We start from the raw sequence: 20,158 nt of genomic DNA, 5'->3' as shown, positions 1-20,158 counted from the left end.
TTCCTTTGTTTGTTTTTTTTTTCCAGGGGCTTTGCCAGATAAAGGAGACTTGTTTCTGGACCCTGCCATGGATCAGGAACTTGAGAAATTGTAAGTGGAGTTGCCTAAAGTAGGAGGTAAAGCAACAGATTAAAGGTAGCATGCTAAGGAAGACTTTAGTAAAGTACTGTCCCTATTCCTTTGCTCTACTATAAAACAATAGAGAAGCTAACAGAGCAGCCTGAGCAGAGGGCCTCTTTCTTTGGGGTGCCTTGGTGCAGCTAACAAAATCCTTAGAAAAGGCTTCAGAAACAGAGGGGGAAAGCATGCCTTAAGAAGGGATCTAGAGGAAGCAGCAGTCTCTAATGAATAGGGAAATTTTGTTTGGATGGTGAAAACTAGGGGTGTTGGAGGACACAGGCTCAGCCCAGAAGAAAGATCTGTTTAAACAGGAAGATTCACACAGTGAGTCTGGTAGGTACTAGTGGAAGGTGTTTCCCCCTCTGTGTCATGAACATCTTTCCAGCCCTGTGCTAGTTCTGAATAAGGCCTCCTGCCAGGTTCACTCCAAAACTGCTATGGTAAAGGTTGGAGATGACAAGGTAGGCTGCCTAGCATTTGTCTTTTCTCTTTCAGGGTAGCTCAGGTTTCAGGGCTTTCCATCTCCGGTCCCACCAGCTCCAGTGGGGACACAGCTAATTTGCCTGTCCGTAACTCACCTAGGATTAACCCTCCCTGGAAACCTCTACACCATCGGCAAAAAATGGATGCTGAGAGTGAAGGCTCCAATGAAGAGACAGACTCCTCTGAAAACTGAAAGTTGTGAGGGTGGGCACTGTTCCCATCTTGGGTTTCTCCAGAACCCACTGGAGAAGTGGGTTCTGGAAGCACCTCCTTCCAGACCATCTGCTCTGATGGTGGGTTCTGTCCACATCACCAATGTGTGTGCAGCTGTGCCAGTCCCCATTGCCAGGTCCACCTGTCTTTTCCCAGGAAGAAATCTGCCTTTTTCCTAGCTACAAATTTGTGCAGGAATAGTCCACTACAGAAGCTATTTCCAGCTGCAGAGTTATGCTACCCTCTGCTGGCAGGCAAGACAAACCAGCAGCTGCTAGCTCTGCCTCCAGTTGGAAATAGCTGGGTATTCTCTCACCGGGGTTCTCCCTCACAGTTCAGCAGGTGCTGAAGCAGCGGGAGTGCTAGTGCAGGCCACTTGCCAGTGTTTTGTTGTGTAACTGTGTTCAGACTTGGCCTAGACAATAGAGTGGTTCAATCATCACCAGCAGCAGCTCTGTACTCGTGCTCCATTATAATTATTCCCAGTAAAGCTGCACCTGCATACGATCAATGGTAGAGAAATTCCTGAAGTTCCTAGAAAAGAAGGGCTTAGGTATTGCCATGCCACCTGTCTCTGCTTCCTCCTCCATGTGTCCAAGATTTGCCAAAGCAAATACAGCAAATAAGGTAGACTGCAGTAAGTACTGCATGGTGCTGTCTGCCTCCTCTGCTGTATCGAGTTCCCTTCTGTGAGGCCTCCCACTGTCTCCAACAGTGTTAAGGTCATTTGGAACAGCAAGCTTCAGAGGGTTTGGAGGGGGGAGAGAGAGAGAGAGAGAGAAAAAGCCTTTAAATTCCTTGGCCACAGGTGATGTGGCTTGCAAACATACATCTGCTGGGGTTAGGTGGGCAGAAGCGCTAGGGGAGAAGGAAGCAGTTATCAAATGAGTCCCGGGTCTTTTTTTGTAAATATTGGCATTGTTGTAGCATCATGGTGTAGCCCTTAGCGCTACAAAAAGAAGTAATGTTGATTGTAACTAACTCAGCAGTTGGGCCTCCACAGCCCTGAACGCTTTGTCTAGCCCAGCTCCTGTGCCTCAGCCTGCATAGACTAATTATTTCCTGGGGAACTTTAGTTTCTCTCAGTTCTTTGGGAGCCTCCTTGCTCCTCCTGTTCATAAAACACTGTGGAGTGGGCTTCTAAGAACTGGTAACCCAAAGCTTATAGGGGCCCTAAACTGAGTGGATTAAACACATGCTGGAGCTATTTTAAGACTAATCCTGTAACTACTGCTGAGTCTGTACCACAGCCCCACGTGTGGAGGCAGTGGGAGGGGTTATTTATTTATTGTAAGTTATTTTATTTATTATCGTGCTCGCTAACTGCGCTTTCTCTCCCAACCATCAGTGAGTGACTGTGACAGCCCAGCAATAAAGCATGCTGCGTAAGGCCCTGCTGCGTCTGCGGTCTTCTAGGCTGCCCCAGCCCCTCCTCAGGGCGCCGCCGGGGGTAAGGCCCAGGGGGAGCGGTACCGGGCAGACAGGGCAGCGCAGGGCCGCGGCGGTACCCGCGGGTCCCGGCCGCCTTTCGGGAGGCCCCGCCAGGCCCCGCCTCGGCCGGGGAAGGCGACGGCACCCACGCGGGGGCAGCCCCTCCCCGCCGGCTCACCCCTCCCGCCTGGGCACTGCTTGCGGCCGCGCAAGCGCAGCTGGCCTCCCGCCGCGCCCGAACCCACGGCGCAAGCGCGCTCGCCCTGCGTTCCCGCCTCCCACGGTGGGCGGGAGCGCTGTCGCCCGTGAGAGCCCCGCCTCCACCGCGGGTTCTGTTACGGTGCAAGCGCGCCGGGGGACCGGGGACAAAGCCACAGGAAGGCCCGGCCGTTACCCCCCCCTCCTGCCCCACCGCAGCGACAGACTAACCCTTCCTCTCCCGCCCCCACCCCTGCAGGTACCACAGCCCCTCAAGCTGGACAGGAAAGGTGAAGCCCCTGCAAGCCTGTTAACAGCCCCCCAGAGAGGGCTGCTGACAGAAACTTCAGAACAAACAGCCCCAGCCTCTCATTTTTCTAATAGTTAGTTACTAGCCCTTTTCCCTCCTGTTTTCTTACTACCCAGTCCTCAACACCGTAGTCCAAGAAAGAGAAAAACATGCTCTTGTTAAAATCAGAGTTGAACAGGACTAAAATAACAGTCCTCACTCACTGCTGCACTTTAGAAGTTCACCTCATGGTGAAGTCAGAGGTTCAGAACAACTTTGACCTCGGTCTAAAGCTGGGCAACAAAATAACCAGGGATCCAGTAAATATCTTTACAGTACTTCTTTACCTGCGCCTTTTTTGCTGATGATGTAAATTATAGAAGCTAAAAAAATAATCTTTGCTTTGTTTGATTTTTTTTCTCTTGCATCAATATATGCTGGTTTACAAGACAGTAAAAAGGATTATCCCATGGTAAAAGTCAGACCCTGCAAATACAGAGGACCCCACAGCACCAGGGATGGGGAGCACTGAGCAGAACAAAAAAAAAAAGTCATGTCCATGGGAACCAGGTAACATGATGTTCAGAAAAATAGCATTGCCCTTTCCTCCGTCACTTGGTGAGCTAAGGTATGGGCCAAGAAGGACAGGAGCACTGATGAGGGCAGCCCAGGAGTTCCTGTCATCTTTTACAGCAGCAAAGTTAACTCTGTAAGAAGGCCTGTCTCCACTGGCTAGTAGATAGCAGTGGGTATGAGGGCACATTGAATTTTAATAGAGTGGAATCCAGAGATATTTGGAAAGCATCCTGGGCACAGCCATGTCCTGACCCCCTCTGCTTACCTTCTCCCCTCCCCACCCACCCCAGACAAACTAAGACAATCCTGCAGAGTTTACTCCAGGCAAAGGTGGCATCAGTGCCTCTTGCTGGCTTCCCTGTGAGTTGCAGTCCCTGGGTCATCAATATGAGCCGTAACGATCCTGGGGAAGAAACACAGCAAGACACCACGCTACAACACTTCATGCAAACTCCAGAGACAGAAAACAAGGTCTTGTGGCGTTTGGGATTGGAATGCTGTGTGAGGTTACCTAGACAGGACACCATGCAAAGGCAGAAAGTAAAATGGCCTTAACTTTTTAAGTTCTGCCTGAGATTTGTGGGAAAAGGCATATTTGACATAACAAGGTGTCCTGTCCAGCAGAAGAGTAAGGTTGGCTAAGTAGAGTTCACTGGCCACCTGGAATTCCTCGCCTATTGTAGTATAGTCATCAGCTACAAGAGACAGGTCTCCAACTGGGACTTTCCACATGATTTGAGAAGACAATGATAATTCCAGCAGAAGCCAGGGTATGCTGAAAGTCCCTGAGCATGATGATAGCCTGCCTGAAAGTGTAACCTCACCTGGAGGGAGTTCATCACCCCATTGGCTAGGACAGCCATCTTGCCAGCAACTGATTTCACTCCTTGCTTGAACTGTGCAATGTCAGCTGCAGGCAGAACATTTCCAATTGACACGCCACCTACGAGAACCAGCAGGAGTTAGCCTGGAGTCCCCCAGCTGCAGAAAGCACCCTGACCCCCTCCAGTCTAGGTACTCCAAAGCTGCCCCCTTCCTCAACCCGCTGAGTGCTAACAAACCTGAGTGCACATTCTCAGCCTCTCCAAACAGGTCTGCAGAGCTGATGGCACTGCTGCCCGAGAGCTGCTGCAGTCGGGATCTGGCTTCATACTGCAGCAGAAAACAAAACAAACCAAAAAGGTTATACAGGAAGGGAACAAAGTAGGACCTGAGCAAACAGGAAGAGATTAAGCCAGAGCTGTACCAGCTTAAGCACTGCAGAATGCATCTACCTCAGTGTCTGCCTCCCGCCCGAAGAACATATCTGAAGAGATGGCTTTAGCCCCTGCAAACTTCTGCCGAGCTTCATTGGATTCCACAACTGATGTCCTGTTCTCTGTCTCCCGCCTACTGGTGGGTCTGAGGAAACAAGAGAGTAGACCTCTCAGCTTAAGCTCACCAACACAGTAAAAAAACCCAGACTTCTCTCTCAGACACCATCTGATCAAAGGATAGCAACAAATCCTCAAGTGCTAGCTACCATCAGGGTTCTCCTCTCCCCACCTCAGGACAGCCAGCACTTGATTACCATAAAGGTTGGATCAAACTTAGGGACACAATAGGCAAGGAAACGCCCAAGCCTCTTTTCACTAAAGGCCCTTTTCCTTGGGCTTGTCCATGCAAGTTATCTTCTGCAGCACAAGGCTCCTGTCATAACACAGCAGCATCTCTCCCCACAGGTCCTAGACCTATCCCTTTGTCCCACACACAAGGAAGGTACAAGAGCAGCAGCAGGCACTTTACCTCTCTGAAACCGGCCGAATACTGGAAACAGTCACCTCAGGTTCTTCCTCTTTGTCCATACCCCACGAAGAGTCCGTTTCCCATCGTGAGCCAAATGCATCTTCGAATGAGAAGGGATTATATTTGTACCTAGGTACCAAAAATAGGTAATTTAGGCCAGACATTAAATTCAGGAATAAGCCAAAGACTACGCTGAAGCCAAGTCTTACTTGGGAGGTCCAGATGCGAAGCCTCCAGCATCTTCAAACAAGTCCAACTGGGAGCGGGAAGATTTTGCAGCCAGTGGTGTCTCCTGCTCAATTACTTGCATCTCAGACATCACCGAGTGTGAAACAGAACTAGCACAACAAACAGGCAGTCAGGGCCAATGGGTCTGACAGCATCCAGCCCCTACAACCAGTCTGCCTCAAAACTGAATCTGGCCTTCACAGGCAGGGCAGGTGCCACAAGTCTCAAGGGAGAGTTGTGGAATGCCAGCTCCTTTTACCGCTTATCTAGCTTATCCTGACTCCCTCAGAAGTCTTGAGCTACCTTCTTAAGGGAAGTATTCTGCAGGGGGAAATCTGTCACGCAGCAGGGCTCTAGGGCTAGACACTGACAGGCCACACACATCTTTGGAAAAGCTCAGATGAGAACTAGAACCTCTGAACAGAGTGCCCATTCCTTCTGGGGCCTGAAGAATTTTTAGACGTAGTCCAGCATATAAGTGCTTTAAATCAGCTCCTTATCTGTTACAAGAACATCAAGCTACTGCCTTCAGGAAACTTTTCCAGAGCAGGGTGCTTCCAAGGCACCTATCTGTCCTGTGCCATCCACAGACAAGTACCTTCTGGACACCAAGCCCATGCCCAGCCTCTCTGCTTGTTCACGCTTCTTCCCTTCAAGGTTCTGAAGTTTCTTCTCTTCCTTCTTCCGATCGAGCTGCAGTTCCTGATAAGCCAGTCGCATTGAGGTGACTCTAAAGGAAAGAGCTATGGTGGGTACCAGCTCGTTACCCTCCCACCCAGCCCACGTGGAGGGGCAAAGGAGAGAGTAACCCTGACAACCCATCAAAACACCCATTTCCACAACAGCTCTGCCAAAAATCCTTGCATAGAAGCTACTGCTTGTCTTCCCATCTCACCTCCATTGGGATTCAACTCTTTTTTGGCTAACCATGATTTCCATACTGTAAGCATTGCCACCCCCACCCCCAACAGAACACCCCACCCAGCTCAGCCTTTGCCTTTTTCAGTCCTGTCCAAAGGTCAACAGAAACACAAAATACTCCCATATCTGCTCCTTAAACTCTTCCAGGGATGCTAATTTGAATAAAATATGGCAGTATAACTTGTGCTCTGCTGTAAGGACCATATTGGCTTATAGCTACTGCTCATCCTATCGTGCAGCATATTCTGTACTCACATTAGGTGGTCCTAGGGTGAACAGCATTAACCTTGTATTACTTCTGCCTTATGTATGCAAGGTATTCAGCCCAAACAGGGCACTCACATGGATTCCTCAGCTTGTTTCCTGGACTCTACTGCCTGCTGCTCCCTCAGCTGCTCTGCCACCTGGGCTTGCCGCTCAATCTCACTGAAGCTCTGGCTGCTCACTTTCTGGGCTCCAAGACCTTTTTTTGCACCCAACTTGAAAAACAAAAACAAAATAAATGCGATTTCTTCACCCTAGATTGTTCATCATAGAAGAAAACCAGAATCCTACTCCTTGCTGCACTGATCAGGCCTTCGGTCTCCATGTGTAGTCACAACCTGCAGATCCAATAGAGCTTGAAACAGAGTATGGAAGAACACCCCAGAGTTAACCCACCAGTGGCCAGTGCTAAGAGATCAGCCACATATACTTCAGGCCACAACAAGTAACGACCCAAAACCTAATTGTTTTTGTCCATTAATATACAAGCTATCTTTCAAAGTAAGCAGTGATATAATCAAAGCTCTCCCTTCCCCAAACGAATCTCTCAGTACGCAGCTTCGTTAAGGGCAGAAACCAAGGGCCAGAGAAAGGATGGCAGTAATAGGAGACATGCTCTACCTCCTTCTCCATAAAACAAGAGCTCAGACATACCCCTTTCTTGGCAGCTCCTGGCTTCTTCTTCCCAATGAGGGAGGATTTAAGTTCTGCAAGAGGAGGGAAGCAGCAAATAAGCAGAAGTGAATTAATTTAAGAAGCCAAAATTAGTCAGCAACCCACACAAACATCCACCACAGTCCAGCTGCTATAGCGTCCAGGGCACACCATGCAGCTTCACATCAGAAGCCTGGGTGACTTCACCCAGCCAAGAAAGATGCACTTGGAAGCTCCACAATTGCAGGCTGGTGGCCTAGAGAAGCATGTCTGTTGCTGGAGAAACTTGTAAGTGAATTAAGGCCTTTGAATAGCTCCTCCAGGTGCCATGCAGTTGGTGACCCTACCCAGTAGGGATCAGGGTAGCTAGACAAAGGCTAGATTTATTCCATACATAAATCCAAGAAAATGCAGCTTCAGAGCCATATGAAGGTCAGTGCCGCACCAATGCCTCAGGGACAAAGAAGCAAAAAACCCTAAAGTCATGTTTACATGAACAGACCAATGACAAAACGGACCTCGAGTGCCAAGCTGTAAAAGCAACAGGTTCCCCAGCACCAGGAACCTGTCACTCCGAGGGCATGAAGCATGCCACACTTGTAAAACCAGCCAAGGTCCAGCCAAGCAGCAGATGCCTGGGGAAAAGTGTAAGAACAAAGCAAACGGAGAGGGACTGCACAGGACATTTTCCCAGCTTCCAACATGTAGCTCCAAAACCTTTTATCGCCTTTGTTGGGCTTTTCTTCCACAGAAGTGTCCCTTTACGTTCTATACCCATGTGACTTTTGTCAACCCATACTTTAGATCATTCTTGACAGCCTTTCCTGTATCTTTTCTAGTCTTACTGTAAGTTTTTGAAATAGAGGTGTTCAAAACATTCACACTATCCAAAACTGTTTTCAGCTCGCTGTTCCTATCATTTGATTTGGGGTTGTTTGGGGGTTTTTTTTATTACTGTCAGGAAACATTTAACAGAAATGACAATAAGATCCCTTTCCAGAGAAGTAATAGCTGGTTTAGATTAGTTTAGATCCCAATACGGCACATGTAAGCTTTGGCTCATTCTCTCCCTCCAAGCACAGTAAGCTAAAGTTAGAGTTGAAGGCAGAATCACAGAAGGGGCAAGCAGAGTTGTCACAAGCAGCCAGCGCAGGCCAGCTGTTAGCCAGTTACCTCTGGCAGGAGCAGGCCCTTGTGTTGACAGATACATGGACATGTCTGAGGAAGAGACATAAAACACGGGGAATGAACAGATACTTGAGGACACAGGCTTTCCACGCAGGACGAACCCACTGTGGGCTAGGAGCACACTCTCAATAAGCAAAGAAGGTCCAGCTAGATGCAGTGTGTGCAGCCAGGGGAGAATCAGACACAAATCCCTATTACTGTGGAAGCTAAAAATTCCTTTGCCTCCAAAGGTTCGGGGGGGGACGGGGGGGGACCCAACAAAACAACAAACTGAAAAACAAACACTGCAGCCATGTGGCCTTGATCAGCCAACTTCTAGATATGCAAACACCAAGTTTTGTCCAAAGCTCAAAAAAATGAAAACAAGCTTTTGGGAAGGCAACATCTTTGAACTCAATCATCCAAAGGAGGAAGAAACCTCCAGTAAACTGTGGCTTGGTTCTGGGTTTCAGGGAGGTCCTCAGTACTGGCTCCACAGGAAGATAAGCTCCTTTACACGTTCTGAAAATTGGCTCATCAGTTCCAGCTCCACTGAGCTTACTACTGACAGCAGGTCTAAGAGCAAGACTGATCTGAGAGAGAGTGAAGAGTCTTACTTACCTAGAGGAGCTTTAGGAGATGTGCTCAACAAGTCAATAGATGGGCCTTGGCTGGAATCTGTGCGCACAAAACCAGAAGAGAACATTTCGCAGATTGATTCTCAACCCCCTTCTTTTCAGTGTGCTCACAGTTCCACTATACCTCTTCTACATCCTCTGCCCTTCCCCCCCCCGCCAAACAAGCTAAGTTACAGTTTGAAACGTGCAATTTCCCAAGCACAACAACTTTACATCTCCACAGAACAAGTTATTCCCTCTGCAGTGTTCCTAACGCATTAAAAGAAAGCAAACACTCTGCAGGAGAATACACAAAGCTGTTTCAAATTACAGCTATGCCCTGAGATTCTTGGTTTCCTTGTCATTCACCCTAGAAGCATTTTTTTTTCCTCTATATTCATATGTCATTTCCAGACCCACCAAATTCAAGGGATAGAGAAGAGTGTTTAGACAAATACTTATGGCTGGAAGCAGGGAAATGGGGCAGCTAATCCCCAAAACAGTTTTGTGTGCATTTCAGGAGAACTGATCCCAAATAGAGCACTGTTTCTAGAAGTCTCCACTAATTTAACTAAACATCATAGAGTGCACAAAGCTTCCACTCCTTCAAGCCTGAACCAAAGGAAAAGCTCAGCCCTTCCAGCTGTGGTACAGAAGTGTATTCTCCTGGAAATGAAGTCAGGTTCTTGGAACAATTATTCATCAGGGAACTCACTCGAAACTTCACTGCCTTCTGATGACTTTGCTGCTTTTTCCACCTCCGGGGAAGACTGTGCAGGATTCTGGCTGGCATCTGCTACATCCCAGGTACTGGAAGACTGCAAGGAGATGCTCGTTCCAGTGATTTGCAGAAGATGAATGAACTGAACAATCCTGAACTTACTTCAGGTTTAGTGACCTGTATTCAGTTTTAGGCCAAAGGAAACATATTCTAAACTCCAGACTATGCCTTCATTGAAGATAAGATAACATATGGACAAGTCCAGGTTCCCTTAGCAGGGACAAAAATTAAAGAAAAAAACCAGAAGCTAAGCTGAATGGAAGGCCAGGAGGAATGACAGTATCACTCGACAATAATATTAGAGTTGGCTACTCCGAGGACTTTCCAGGTTAAGGAGATGAGCTTAAATCTGCGAGAAAGTGTGAATGAGTTTCCCTGGAAAAAAAAATAAAAATCTCGGCTTCCACTGTCTTTATTGGCATACAGCCAATTCTCACATTACTGTATTCACTTGAGAAAGCCTGCCTAGCATTGTGCAAACAGGTGCCCAAATCCACTTTACCAGGGTCTATGCACTGAAAAGCTGACTAAATCAGAAGTTCAAAGTAATAGCCAGTTCTTGCTTTAAGTATACAGAGAGACTATGCATTAACGCAGTACACAAAGTGTTTTCCAGGGAGTAGCTGGCAGCTCTGAGTATTCCTTGAAGATAAAGATGGTCTCAAAAACAAAGGACATGGATATTACAGGCCCCATGAGGGACTGTTTAGATCTGTGACTATGTCCCAGGCTGATGACGGAATCTTAGTTCTTCCATGTTACTACTGAACAAGCATACAGTTTAGAGTCCTTCCAAACTAAGTGGGACTGCTCCTGGCTGAAGAGCTGGCTATTTGAGAGCTGTTAAGGCTGTCTGGTTTAGACAGTTCTTCTCACCTGTGTGTGCTCCATGAAGAAATCAGCATCAGTCTTGTCAGGGGAATGCCCAGGGGCTCCACTCAGTCCATCTATAAGCAGCTGAAGAGAGGAGAGGGGAAAAAAAAGAAGGTATCCTACATGACTCAGCATCCAGCACTACACACCTAACAGTACAGAGCTGCTCAGACTTACATCAGTGCCATACTTGGCCATGGCAGCACTTGCCAGCTGCCGAATCTTCTCCCTGTACATCTGGGCAGCTCGACTATTATACTTAGCATTGGCATCTGTGGTAGTACAGCCGTGCTGGCGGAAGAAAGCAGTCTGAAAAGAGAAGAATATTCAGTCTCCTGACTGCTAGATCATACTCAAGCAAGCATTAGACAAACTCAACAGAAAAAGGAAGCTTCCCAGAGACAGGGGATGATATACTGAGGACACAGCATGAACCAACCATTCATTGATCAGCTTTCTCCAAGAAGTCTCACTCCAGGCCCCAAAGGCCTAAGAAAACCATCCCTGTCCTCCACAGGAGGATGCTTCTGAGTCACAATGCTGAGCATAAGCTTTCAAACTGGTCAGTGTTAGTAACTCTTTTCATTTAAGGGGACTATGCCTTTCATTTAAATGAGATGTAAGGAAATTACAGATCTGCACATCAGAAAACAATGCATTCAAAGGTCACAGTCTGACTTCCAAGCACACCTGACAAACTCCTCCCCTCATTACACATTTCAGATGAGGTCGGTACTGAGAAAGCCACATGAAGGAAGGGGACAAGAAACAGAGGATATGGATTAGCAAGAAGGAAAGCAAGCAAAATGCCTACACAGGCTCCTCACCGCGTTGGCATTGCTGCCCACTTGCATACACCTCAGCTGGAACCAGTTCCAGTTAGAATCCAACTCTGTGGACCTGTGCGAGAACCAATTATTTCTATTAATAATGTGCAGGCATACCAAATGCAAAAGCAAGCTCTGAGCTAGAGCAGATATCCCACTACTATCCCAGAGTGTACAAGGCAAAGGGGGAAAGAACGTCTTGGACTTCTTTGCTCCCATAAAAAAATAATTTGAACTTTTAAAGTGAGGAAAAAACCACAGTTTCAGCTTCACACCAAATAAGCGTCCAAATTTAGAGGACCTCTCACTTGTATCGCTTGTTAAGAGCGCAGCACTTGAGCTAGAAAAGCATAGCCAACAACTTCCTTTCTACATGTGATCTCACCACAACGTGAGACACTCATATTCAGCCCGTCCCACAGATTAGGCCAGAACACATGACAAAGCAACTGAGAAAACAACCAAGTAAAGCTAGCTGACAGAGTACATCTCATACCAGTTACTCAATTTATCTCTGAATAAGTAAAGGTCACAGTTCTGTTACTTAAAATGCTAACTTTTACAAGTACTGAAAATAAGAACAACAGGCTGAAAATCCAACACCACCTTCCCCACTAGCTTGATACAGAAAAGATTAAATAATATTCCTCTTTTTGCCTTGCTCAGCATTACAAGACAGACTTCCATATTGCTGCTTTACTGGCAAGATTCACATATCACACTCTCCTCTCAGCTTCTACCATTTGGAGTCCAGACAGCGTTTCTGCAACGTTAGCAAAAGTAACGTGTCGATGTTCCACTGAGGTGCTTTGGAAACTCCATCTTGGAAGGCCTGAGTGGCCTAAAACCTCCAGCGAGCAAGCCACATCAAACCCGAGGTCATCACTCCGTGATAACGCTTCCCTCCGAGTCCCTGCGTGTTCCCACACCAACGAGGCACAGCTGCTCCAGGCCTGCCCGGCGGTAACCCACGGGCCGGAGCTCCCCACTCCCCGCAACGCACGCTCCAGGGCCCCACGCACCTGATGAAGCTGAGGTGCACGCCCAGGGATCTGTGGACGCCGGAGCAGTCGATGCACAGGAAAACCCCGTAGGTGATGCTGGCCCAGCTCGGGTTCTTGGCGCCGCAGTCGAAGCACGACTAAAGCGAAGGCAGAGGGACGGTCGGGCTGAGGCGGCGCCTGCGGCGGCTCTGCCGCTCCTCCACCCCCTGCCGCAACCCGGCAGCTCCGTCTCCCGCGGCCCGACCGCTCTCCCCGGGCCCTCCCCGCGCCCCAGGAGCCCCCTACCCGGCCGCCCCGCCGCCGCAGCGCGGCCCGGGGCCCACCGGGGGCTGGCCCGAGCCCAGGCCGCGGCCGCAGGGAAGCAGCCCGGCTCGGAAGGACGGGAGGCCGCCCGGCATCGCCCCGCTACCTTGTTCGCCGGCGCTGCCCGGAGCCGCTTGAAGAGAGTCTGGATCTCCGTCTTGCTCGGCTCCGCCGCCATGATCTCTCCTTCCCAGACACCACTACGGCGACGGGTGCCGGCCGGGCCCAATCGGCGCAGAGGTCGGGCCGCAGTACGGGTGCCGCCTGAGCCCATACCGGCCCGCGGACGGGTCGCCGCGGGGCTCAGCCCCTACCTGCCCCGTCGCCATGACAGCGGGGGCGCGGGGCCTCTTCGCCATTAACCACTCCAGCCGCCACACGCGGCGGGGCTGCACGCCGGGAAGGGGGCCGAGAGTCCCCACCTTCCCTGGGCTCAGGGGCGGCCCCGGCGCCCAGGGTGGGCGTTTCGGGTCAGGGCCCCTCCTCGGCACCCTGCGCTACCCCCGCCATCATCCCGTCCACTGCTCCGGCCTGCCGGCCCCGCCGCTTTCTGAGTCTAAACATGAACGCGGACGTTCCCACGGCCGAGACCCCCGTCAGCTCTGGCTGTTCACGCTGCTCCCTCAGCCCCCTCACGACGCAGGCATGCGGCAGGAGGCAACGGCGCTCTCGGGGGTGTTACTGACTGCGCCCTGCCTCTCGGGGGGCCACCGCGGGCCCGGACAGAGAGGCTTGGTAGAACAGCGGGGAGACAACGCTTGCCTTGGGTCAGCTGCTACCTGAGAAAAAGCTCAGATGAGTGCTTATAGGCATCACCTGGTGCAGCAGCTGGACCTCAGGACGCCGGGTCTGGTATACTAGCACAAGTGAACAGACTTGGAAATTAGTCAGCTGGAGACTTCTCAAGAGCAGCAAGCAGCACTGCCTAATCCTGTGCACTAATCAAGGTAGGGAAGTTGTTAGTTCTGACCAAAGATGGTGTCAGGGCCTTAAAATGCTGTATTACCTGCTTGGAAGCAGGAGGGAATGGACTAGAAAGTCATTCAGTTATAATGCAAGAAAAATAGGAAAAGATATGGTTGTGCTTTGAACTAAAAGTCAATGACACATAGACCATTTCATTCTTTAGCCAAAAAAAAAAAGTGACTGCAGAGCAATGAGTGGTTCAGAAGGGCAACAACAACAAAAGCTAATCAGTAGCATGGTATTACTGACATCAAATAGATTGGGATTTCCTTACCTCCAAAAGGAGATTGTTCTGTAGCACCAGCATGTCACTAAAAGAAAGTTAAATGTACTAATATCTGGACAACACAACTTTCAGTTTAAATTTAAAGGCTTTCCTTTCACTCATTTCCACATCTTCCACAGATACGTAAGGTAGCCTTTAGAATTCATTGCAATGGGAACCTAGGTCCTGTGATCTTAGCAAGCTCCATAAAGTCTTGGGACATACAGATGCAATCAGGAACAACTGAGCTGTTGGGCAAAAAAACCCTGCAGAAAAAACCCTGCAGGTTTAGCAGGGGTATGCAGTCTTGCATTGTGGGAATCAGCAAAGCTCTTAACTACATGATCAGAGTGAGACCTGATATGGGAGCCACGTTGCCCTACAGTAAGATGAGTCTTCTGGCTGACACATCTCATTTGAGCTACTCCAAGATGAGTTTCTGTACTGGGTAGTGACGCCTGATTCAGCCTGCCAGGGCTCATTCTTGGCAGCAGTCTTGTCTTAAGTAGCCCCTGGTGTCTGTCGCTCTTATGCTGCTAGCTTAATTGTGCCTATATGCCCATTTCTGGGATTACACCAACAGTGTTGGAGAATCAATTCAGGTAAAAGTAACTGATAGCTTTTTCCTCACAGCTATTTTTAAACCAGTTGAGTTCCCTGATCCCACTCACGGTGCAGCTGTCCTGGCAGTCATACCAGGAGAGAGATGTCAGGGTGAAGCAAGGGCTGGCTGCATCCTAAGAGAAGGAGAGCTGTGAGGGGGGTGGTTCCCAAGGCCAGTAGGCCTGGGCCCTCATCAGCCATGGTCCATCCCCACAGTACCTGAGCAAGGAGAGCCAGGCAGGCCCAGGTTTGACCAAGAATTGAGATAGCCAGGTAAGCTCATGGTGTTGAGGTAGCCTACAGTCAAGCTGAAAAGTCAATCTACAGGTCAGGATCAGGCCCTGTGTTTGCCAGGACATGACTGTGGTGACAAGGCAAATCTGAGGTCAGGCTGGTAAGCCAGCCTACAGGCCAGGATCAACAACACACAGCCAGAGACTGCTAGTCCTCCAACTTAGCTCAGACAGGGACTAGTAGCTCTGGGCTGAGCTTAAATTAAAACACACCCACCCCCACACCTATGGGCAGGTGTGTGGGTAGAGGCCCCACGTGAGGCTGCTCAGGGCAATTAAGGCCTGTTAGTGCACTCAGGGCCCTGACAGCTGAAGCTAGACAGAAGGACAGGAGAGGGAGTGTATAGTGGCAGGGTGGAGGCTGTGCAAGCTGTATTTTGTTGGGTAGAGGAGCAAGTTTAGGCGATGAGTGTGTATTGGGAGTGGTGGTGTTCATGTTGGCTCAAGCAGCCTCAACCTGAGTTGCTTGCTCCTACCTTGTCACCATCTGTTGTGTGGTGCTGCTTCCCTCCTCTGCTGGCTTTGTTCTCACTAGGTTTGTGTTTGACTGTGTGATGGAGATGTTGTGCAAGGGTCAGGAGGGACAGAGTCTGTTCATGCTGGTGTTACCCCAGTTGGGGCTTGTGAGAGAGAAACAGCATGTGCCCAGGAGGAGCCAAGGCAGCCTCAGCAGCTCATAGGTCAGTGTCACGCTTTGTATCTGCCTGTCTGTGGTAGGATACATGGGGAGATACAGTGCAGGCTGCTCTCCTCCGTGGAGGGCGCAGTTTTTGTTCACTGCATTGTTGTCTTAGGAAGGCTTGCTACAGCAGGGTTACTCAAGCTTCTCTGCCTCAGCTGGGTCCCTTGCAGGCCTTCCAGTCCATGCTGGTTGCTCTAAGTCCTGGCAAGGCTGCTGATCCAGTCCATCAGTTTTACATAAAAGCAGCAGGAAGAGCATGCTGCTGGTCTGAGAAATAGTCAGCTTCTTTTTGTCGCCTTTGTCAGTACAGGAAAGACCTCCTGCTGCTGACTGTTCTCTGCGAGCGCGTGCTGTCACTGCGCAGTTCTTGCTATTTCCTGCATCTGTTTCTTTTGCACCTCATGTGCTTTGGTGCTGAATTTCTGAGCTCCAAGCTGGCAGCCTGCTCTTTGGCCCTCAGCTTCCCTGTCCATCTGCATCACATCTGACATCTGCCTCTTTCCTCCTGACTGCTGTGCAGCAGACCCTGAGCCCGATGTAGCCTCCTAATCATATTGCCTTGCTGTGACCCACCTCTGTCAGTAAAAGATAGTCCCCAGCATCATCCAAGAGAGCAAAGGAAGGTGACCAGGCCTGTTCCTGGAGTCTGCCGTACCATTGGGGACCCATTTTCAGTGCAGAAGTCTTGTTGTCTCAGGGCATGAGGTAACTGTGAAAGAGAGCTGGAGAGGCTCAGGAGTGAAGTGCTGTGATGGGCATAAAACCTGCCCTGCGCTTGCAGGTGTGAACCAAAGAGAAGAGAAAGTGCTTCTCTGGGAGTCTGTCCAGAAGCAGGGTGGCAGAGGGGAAGAGGGACCTTGCACTCTTCTCACCAGCCAGCAAAGAACATGGGTGAAAGGACTGTGCTGGAGAGGGCGGGAGGTGGCTGGGTCCTGCTCTCCTACTCAGACCCATTGGCCTCTCGTGCTTTTGCTGAATGAGACGATTAGGGAAGGGGGCCAGCAAATTCAGTCAACTACCCAAAAATAACTGGGAGATATAGTTTCCCATGGATCACAGCATGAATGGTGGGGTACCAGGAATCTACAATGATGCCTTGGGGAGAGGAACAATTCCTAACACAAGTCTTTTTTTTTTTTTTTTTTCCCCTTTCTTTCTTACCAAGCAGTTTACAGACACTAACTAGTCCGCATGATTTCTGCTAGGGATAGTCAGTAACCCTGGGAGAGAGCTCTGCTCAGTATTTCAGGGCAGCCTGGCTGTTTTCAGTAGTGAAAAGAGCAAGCATAGCTACAGATGGAGTGGAGGAAAAGAGAATCAGATAGAAAGCATTCTCCCTCTCACTAGAGCAAGGGATAGGTTCTCAGCAGGTATGTCCCTTCCCAGAGTAAGAAGATGCTCCAAATTTCTGGTCTTTTCAGGGAAAAACTTTTCCTTGGGTTGGGTTAGGTTTCTGTCAGGTCAGCAAGCTGCCCTGTGTTCCTGTAAGGCCGTATATTCACTAGGATTGATGAAAGGGAAGCAGCTGGCTGAGGGCCGTGGGTGACCAGCCTGCCACCATGCCAGATTGAGTGTAATTAGTAGCTGCCTCCCTAGGAAAAAGTATAGCACCGAGGCAGGCAGCCACGTCACACACTGACTCCATGCAATGCTTCCAGCAAGATCTAAGATAAGGAGCTAATACACTATGTGTAGAGTGAATATTTTGTTCAGGTTTACAACTTACACAATTTTATTGCAGTCTTACAAATGTTGTGGTTTGGAGAAAAGCCAGCGAAAGTAGAAGGAACACACAAATTAAGGAACACAACAGATGGGTAACTCGAAAGATACTGAGGAGCACAGTCATGGCTGGCTTGATCCAATTTGGGGTTGTGTTGCAGCCAAAAGGCCGGTCCTGCTGCACGTGCTGTCCCTTGCACCCGCTCTGGCAAGTGGCGGCCATGGGCTGTGTTGTGTACCTAGCCCTGCTCAAATGCTGATTGTCATTGCATTGCTGAGCTGATCTCCTGCTCATGAGATTGCTGAAGCAAGTAAGGGAAGGGCTAGGAAGGTTTGAAAGGGAGAAGAGAGCACTGTCCCTTTCAGTTGTGCCAGCTGATGTTGCTGGGCTGCCAGGCAAAATTGCTGGGGTTTGATGGAAAGGGTAAATGGAGTGTGGGGCCAGGGAACAAGCATGCTGCTCCCGATCGCTCCTGAGTAGTTGTTAAGTGAGTGTGTTTATACATACATGTATGTCTTCAGGCTTTTCTTTGTAACTCCGCTTCCAATATTATAATCAAATGTTTATTTTCAAATGTTTGATAATATCACCTCTGACTGGCCTGGCAGGTGCTCAGGACTTGGGAGGCTTTGGGGATACCCCAAAGCAGGGGTGAGCTGGCAGATGTGCCCTGGGCTTTCCTGCATCTGAGGACAAGTTTTAGACCTTGCTGTAATGGTCAGTTTGGAGATGTTACAGATGTCCCTGCCAGGAGCAGGCAGGTGACAATCACTCAAGTGATGTATAGCTTCAAGTCATGCTTATCACCCCATATGGAAGCAAGGTGGAGAGAACTGGGCAGTGAGAAGGCCCTGAGCTACCTCACTCTTCTTCAAGGGCAGTCCACAGCACAGGCACTAACTTGCTTGAGGTCAGAGCTGGCAGGGTTGTCCTCCTGTCAGACATAACCCTTCCAAATTTTCCAGCAGGCGTGTGATCTCTTTTTGCAGCAGATCACCCCACTTTCTAGAGTTTTCTAAACTGAACCCCTCTAGTATGGGGACTAGTTGCCTGCAGCCCCTGCAACAAGCATAGGGAGCATGAAGATAGTGACCCTTGAAAGCAGGGTAGGCTGAGCTAAGGAAAAGGCAAGGCAAGGAAGCTATTGGCGTACTATGAAGCTCTTTTGAAAACATACGATTACCACAGAGTGCAAGCACTGCTGTCAAACAGATTGTTATGAGGAATCTGGGTGGAGAGGGAGTAGGTAGCAGTGCTTCATCTCCACAAGTGGCCACAATGTGTAGAGAGGATGCAGCACCACCGGTGGGACAAACATCCATAGGATTGTGGATGCAGCATTCCTTAGGAACTGTGTGGCACCTGTGGGGAAGCCCTGAGGAGAATTTGAGAGAAAGGGCTAGTGTGGTCACAGCTGGGGGCAGTGACTGTTTTGGTGTCAGCCTCCTGCTGAAAGCAGGAACAATAGACTCAGGAAGGAAAGAGGTAGTGAAGTCAAAGGGGGAGAGTGCAGGACCTGGAAGAAGACTTCCAGCTGGTAGGATAGAAAGGAAACGCAAGGAGGAAGGGACCACAGGATCTGTAAATAGCTGGACCCAGTGAAAGCAGTGGGACTGAAGAGGAGAGATTATGAGCCCCCACACTAAGGGGGAAGAGGTGCTGACCACCACTACGCTCCTTGTGGAGAAAGGAAGTCTCAAGCTGCAGCCGTAATTGCCTTCAGCTGAGACACTGACAAACCAGGAACCTCTGCAAGCAGGGTTACTGGATGACAAAAAATAGGAGGACACGGCCAGTAAAATGGATGTGCTGAAAGCAGCTGAGGTGATTTGGCCTGAAATTTGGTTTGGAAAAGTTCACTGGAGCCATGCTGCTTAGTCAAGATGTTCCAACAGGAAACCAGCCAATTTCTTCCAGTTTCTTCCTACTCCGTTGCCCCCTCCCTCCCACCCCCCCCTTTCAGCAAAGATTTGTTAATCTTCTCCAGAAACATCTTCTCATATTCATCCTCTTTGATCGTCTAAGAACCTAGGTAGCTTGGTAAACAGTCTCACTCCCTTGCAGCTCCTGAATTTTCCATCTCGAAGCCTGGACCTGGGCAGTGGTGCAACACTTGGTTGCAACTCTTTTTCTGTTTCTCCTTTATTTTTGTGCAAGGTCCCTCTGAAGACACTCTGCCTCATATCATGCAGCCTTACTATTCTTGCTTGTTTTGCACAACCTTTCCTGCCAGCCTGTAGTGGGTATTTTCCAACCACATTTCCATGGGTCAAGATGGAGTTTGTGGCACTAGCTTTGTCTCAGGTTCAGCCCCATGACTAGTCTGCAGCCAGTCTCTGTGCAGTTACCCTAGAAGCAATCACCTACTGATCTGAATGGAGTGTTCAAGCCCATTTTAACTAACTCCAGCACCAGCTTTCTTCACAAGCAGAGGGGAATTTTGCAGCCTGTTGCCCATAAGCGTAGCGCTAGCAGCTCTAGAAGTGCAATTGAGGCAGCCCCAGTTTATGCACAGCCTGCACTTCAGTCAGGGAGAACCTGCTTGAAATAGTAGAGCTGAGCTCCACATGCCTGCAGCCTTGGGCTGGATCTGCAAACAGGACAGGAGCAAAGGGAGTGCAGGACAGTTTGTAACAGCTCTGAGGGGGTCTCCATGCAGGATTGCCACATACTTGCATATGCCTCAGCACTTCGTGACAAGCAAACCAGCTACAACAAGGACACAGAGGATGGGGAAGTGGAATGGAAAGTAAACTGAAGTACCAATGGCCCCAAGCTCCATGCAGGGCTGTGGGAGTGCCACGGAGAGTTATATGCTAACCGCAACTCTCAGCTGCCATCACAGAGCACAGCTGTCCTATGGGCTCTGAGACCCAGATTTTGCCTACAGGG

The 20,158-nt window shown here is 49.5% G+C and overlaps 2 protein-coding genes across 4 annotated transcripts in view; one reads left to right on the top strand and one right to left on the bottom strand.

The window, feature by feature from the left end:
• The window catches only part of CSTPP1 (centriolar satellite-associated tubulin polyglutamylase complex regulator 1), an 88,582-nt gene extending 85,470 nt beyond the window's left edge, over nucleotides 1-3,112 (top strand). For both annotated transcript variants that reach the window (XM_072864121.1, XM_072864120.1), the window contains 2 exons: nucleotides 27-90; nucleotides 616-3,112. In XM_072864121.1, coding sequence (XP_072720222.1) covers nucleotides 27-90; nucleotides 616-796 — 245 coding nt within the window. In that variant the 3' untranslated portion in view covers nucleotides 797-3,112. The remainder of the gene's footprint in view (nucleotides 1-26; nucleotides 91-615) is intronic.
• ARFGAP2 (ARF GTPase activating protein 2) lies at nucleotides 3,051-13,132 on the bottom strand. 2 transcript variants are annotated; one of them, XM_072864119.1, is made up of 17 exons: nucleotides 12,841-13,132; nucleotides 12,450-12,568; nucleotides 11,428-11,500; nucleotides 10,778-10,909; nucleotides 10,604-10,684; nucleotides 9,662-9,764; nucleotides 8,951-9,007; nucleotides 8,336-8,380; nucleotides 7,163-7,215; nucleotides 6,587-6,723; nucleotides 5,922-6,053; nucleotides 5,305-5,433; nucleotides 5,096-5,224; nucleotides 4,585-4,711; nucleotides 4,372-4,462; nucleotides 4,135-4,253; nucleotides 3,051-3,713 (listed from the first exon to the last, which is right to left on the bottom strand). In XM_072864119.1, exons 1-17 carry the CDS (start codon nucleotides 13,006-13,008, stop codon nucleotides 3,693-3,695), a joined length of 1,716 nt encoding a protein of 571 aa, XP_072720220.1. In that variant the 5' UTR covers nucleotides 13,009-13,132; the 3' UTR covers nucleotides 3,051-3,692. The 2 variants fall into 2 exon arrangements, with proteins under 2 accessions (XP_072720220.1, XP_072720219.1); XM_072864118.1 differs by lacking the exon at nucleotides 8,336-8,380 and having other exon boundaries at nucleotides 3,057-3,713; nucleotides 12,841-13,130.
• Nucleotides 13,133-20,158: the final 7,026 nt, after the last annotated feature.

This window comes from Ciconia boyciana, chromosome 6, assembly GCF_034638445.1.
Source record: "Ciconia boyciana chromosome 6, ASM3463844v1, whole genome shotgun sequence".
NCBI classification, from domain to species: Eukaryota; Metazoa; Chordata; class Aves; order Ciconiiformes; family Ciconiidae; genus Ciconia; species Ciconia boyciana.
Note: the sequence above shows the minus strand (reverse complement) of the source record. Positions and strands in the feature narration are given on the sequence as shown.

Excerpts from the sequence above, each read along its gene's own strand:
- ARFGAP2 (XM_072864119.1), bottom strand. The coding sequence starts at position 13,008 with ATGGGCTCAGGCGGCACCCGTACTGCGGCCCGACCTCTGCGCCGATTG. Across the intron at positions 6,054-6,586 it reads AAACAAGCTGAGGAATCCAT|AGTCACCTCAATGCGACTGG; the intron begins GTGAGTGCCCTG and ends TCTTTCCTTTAG. Across the intron at positions 3,714-4,134 it reads GGGTGATGAACTCCCTCCAG|GATCGTTACGGCTCATATTG; the intron begins GTGAGGTTACAC and ends TTTCTTCCCCAG.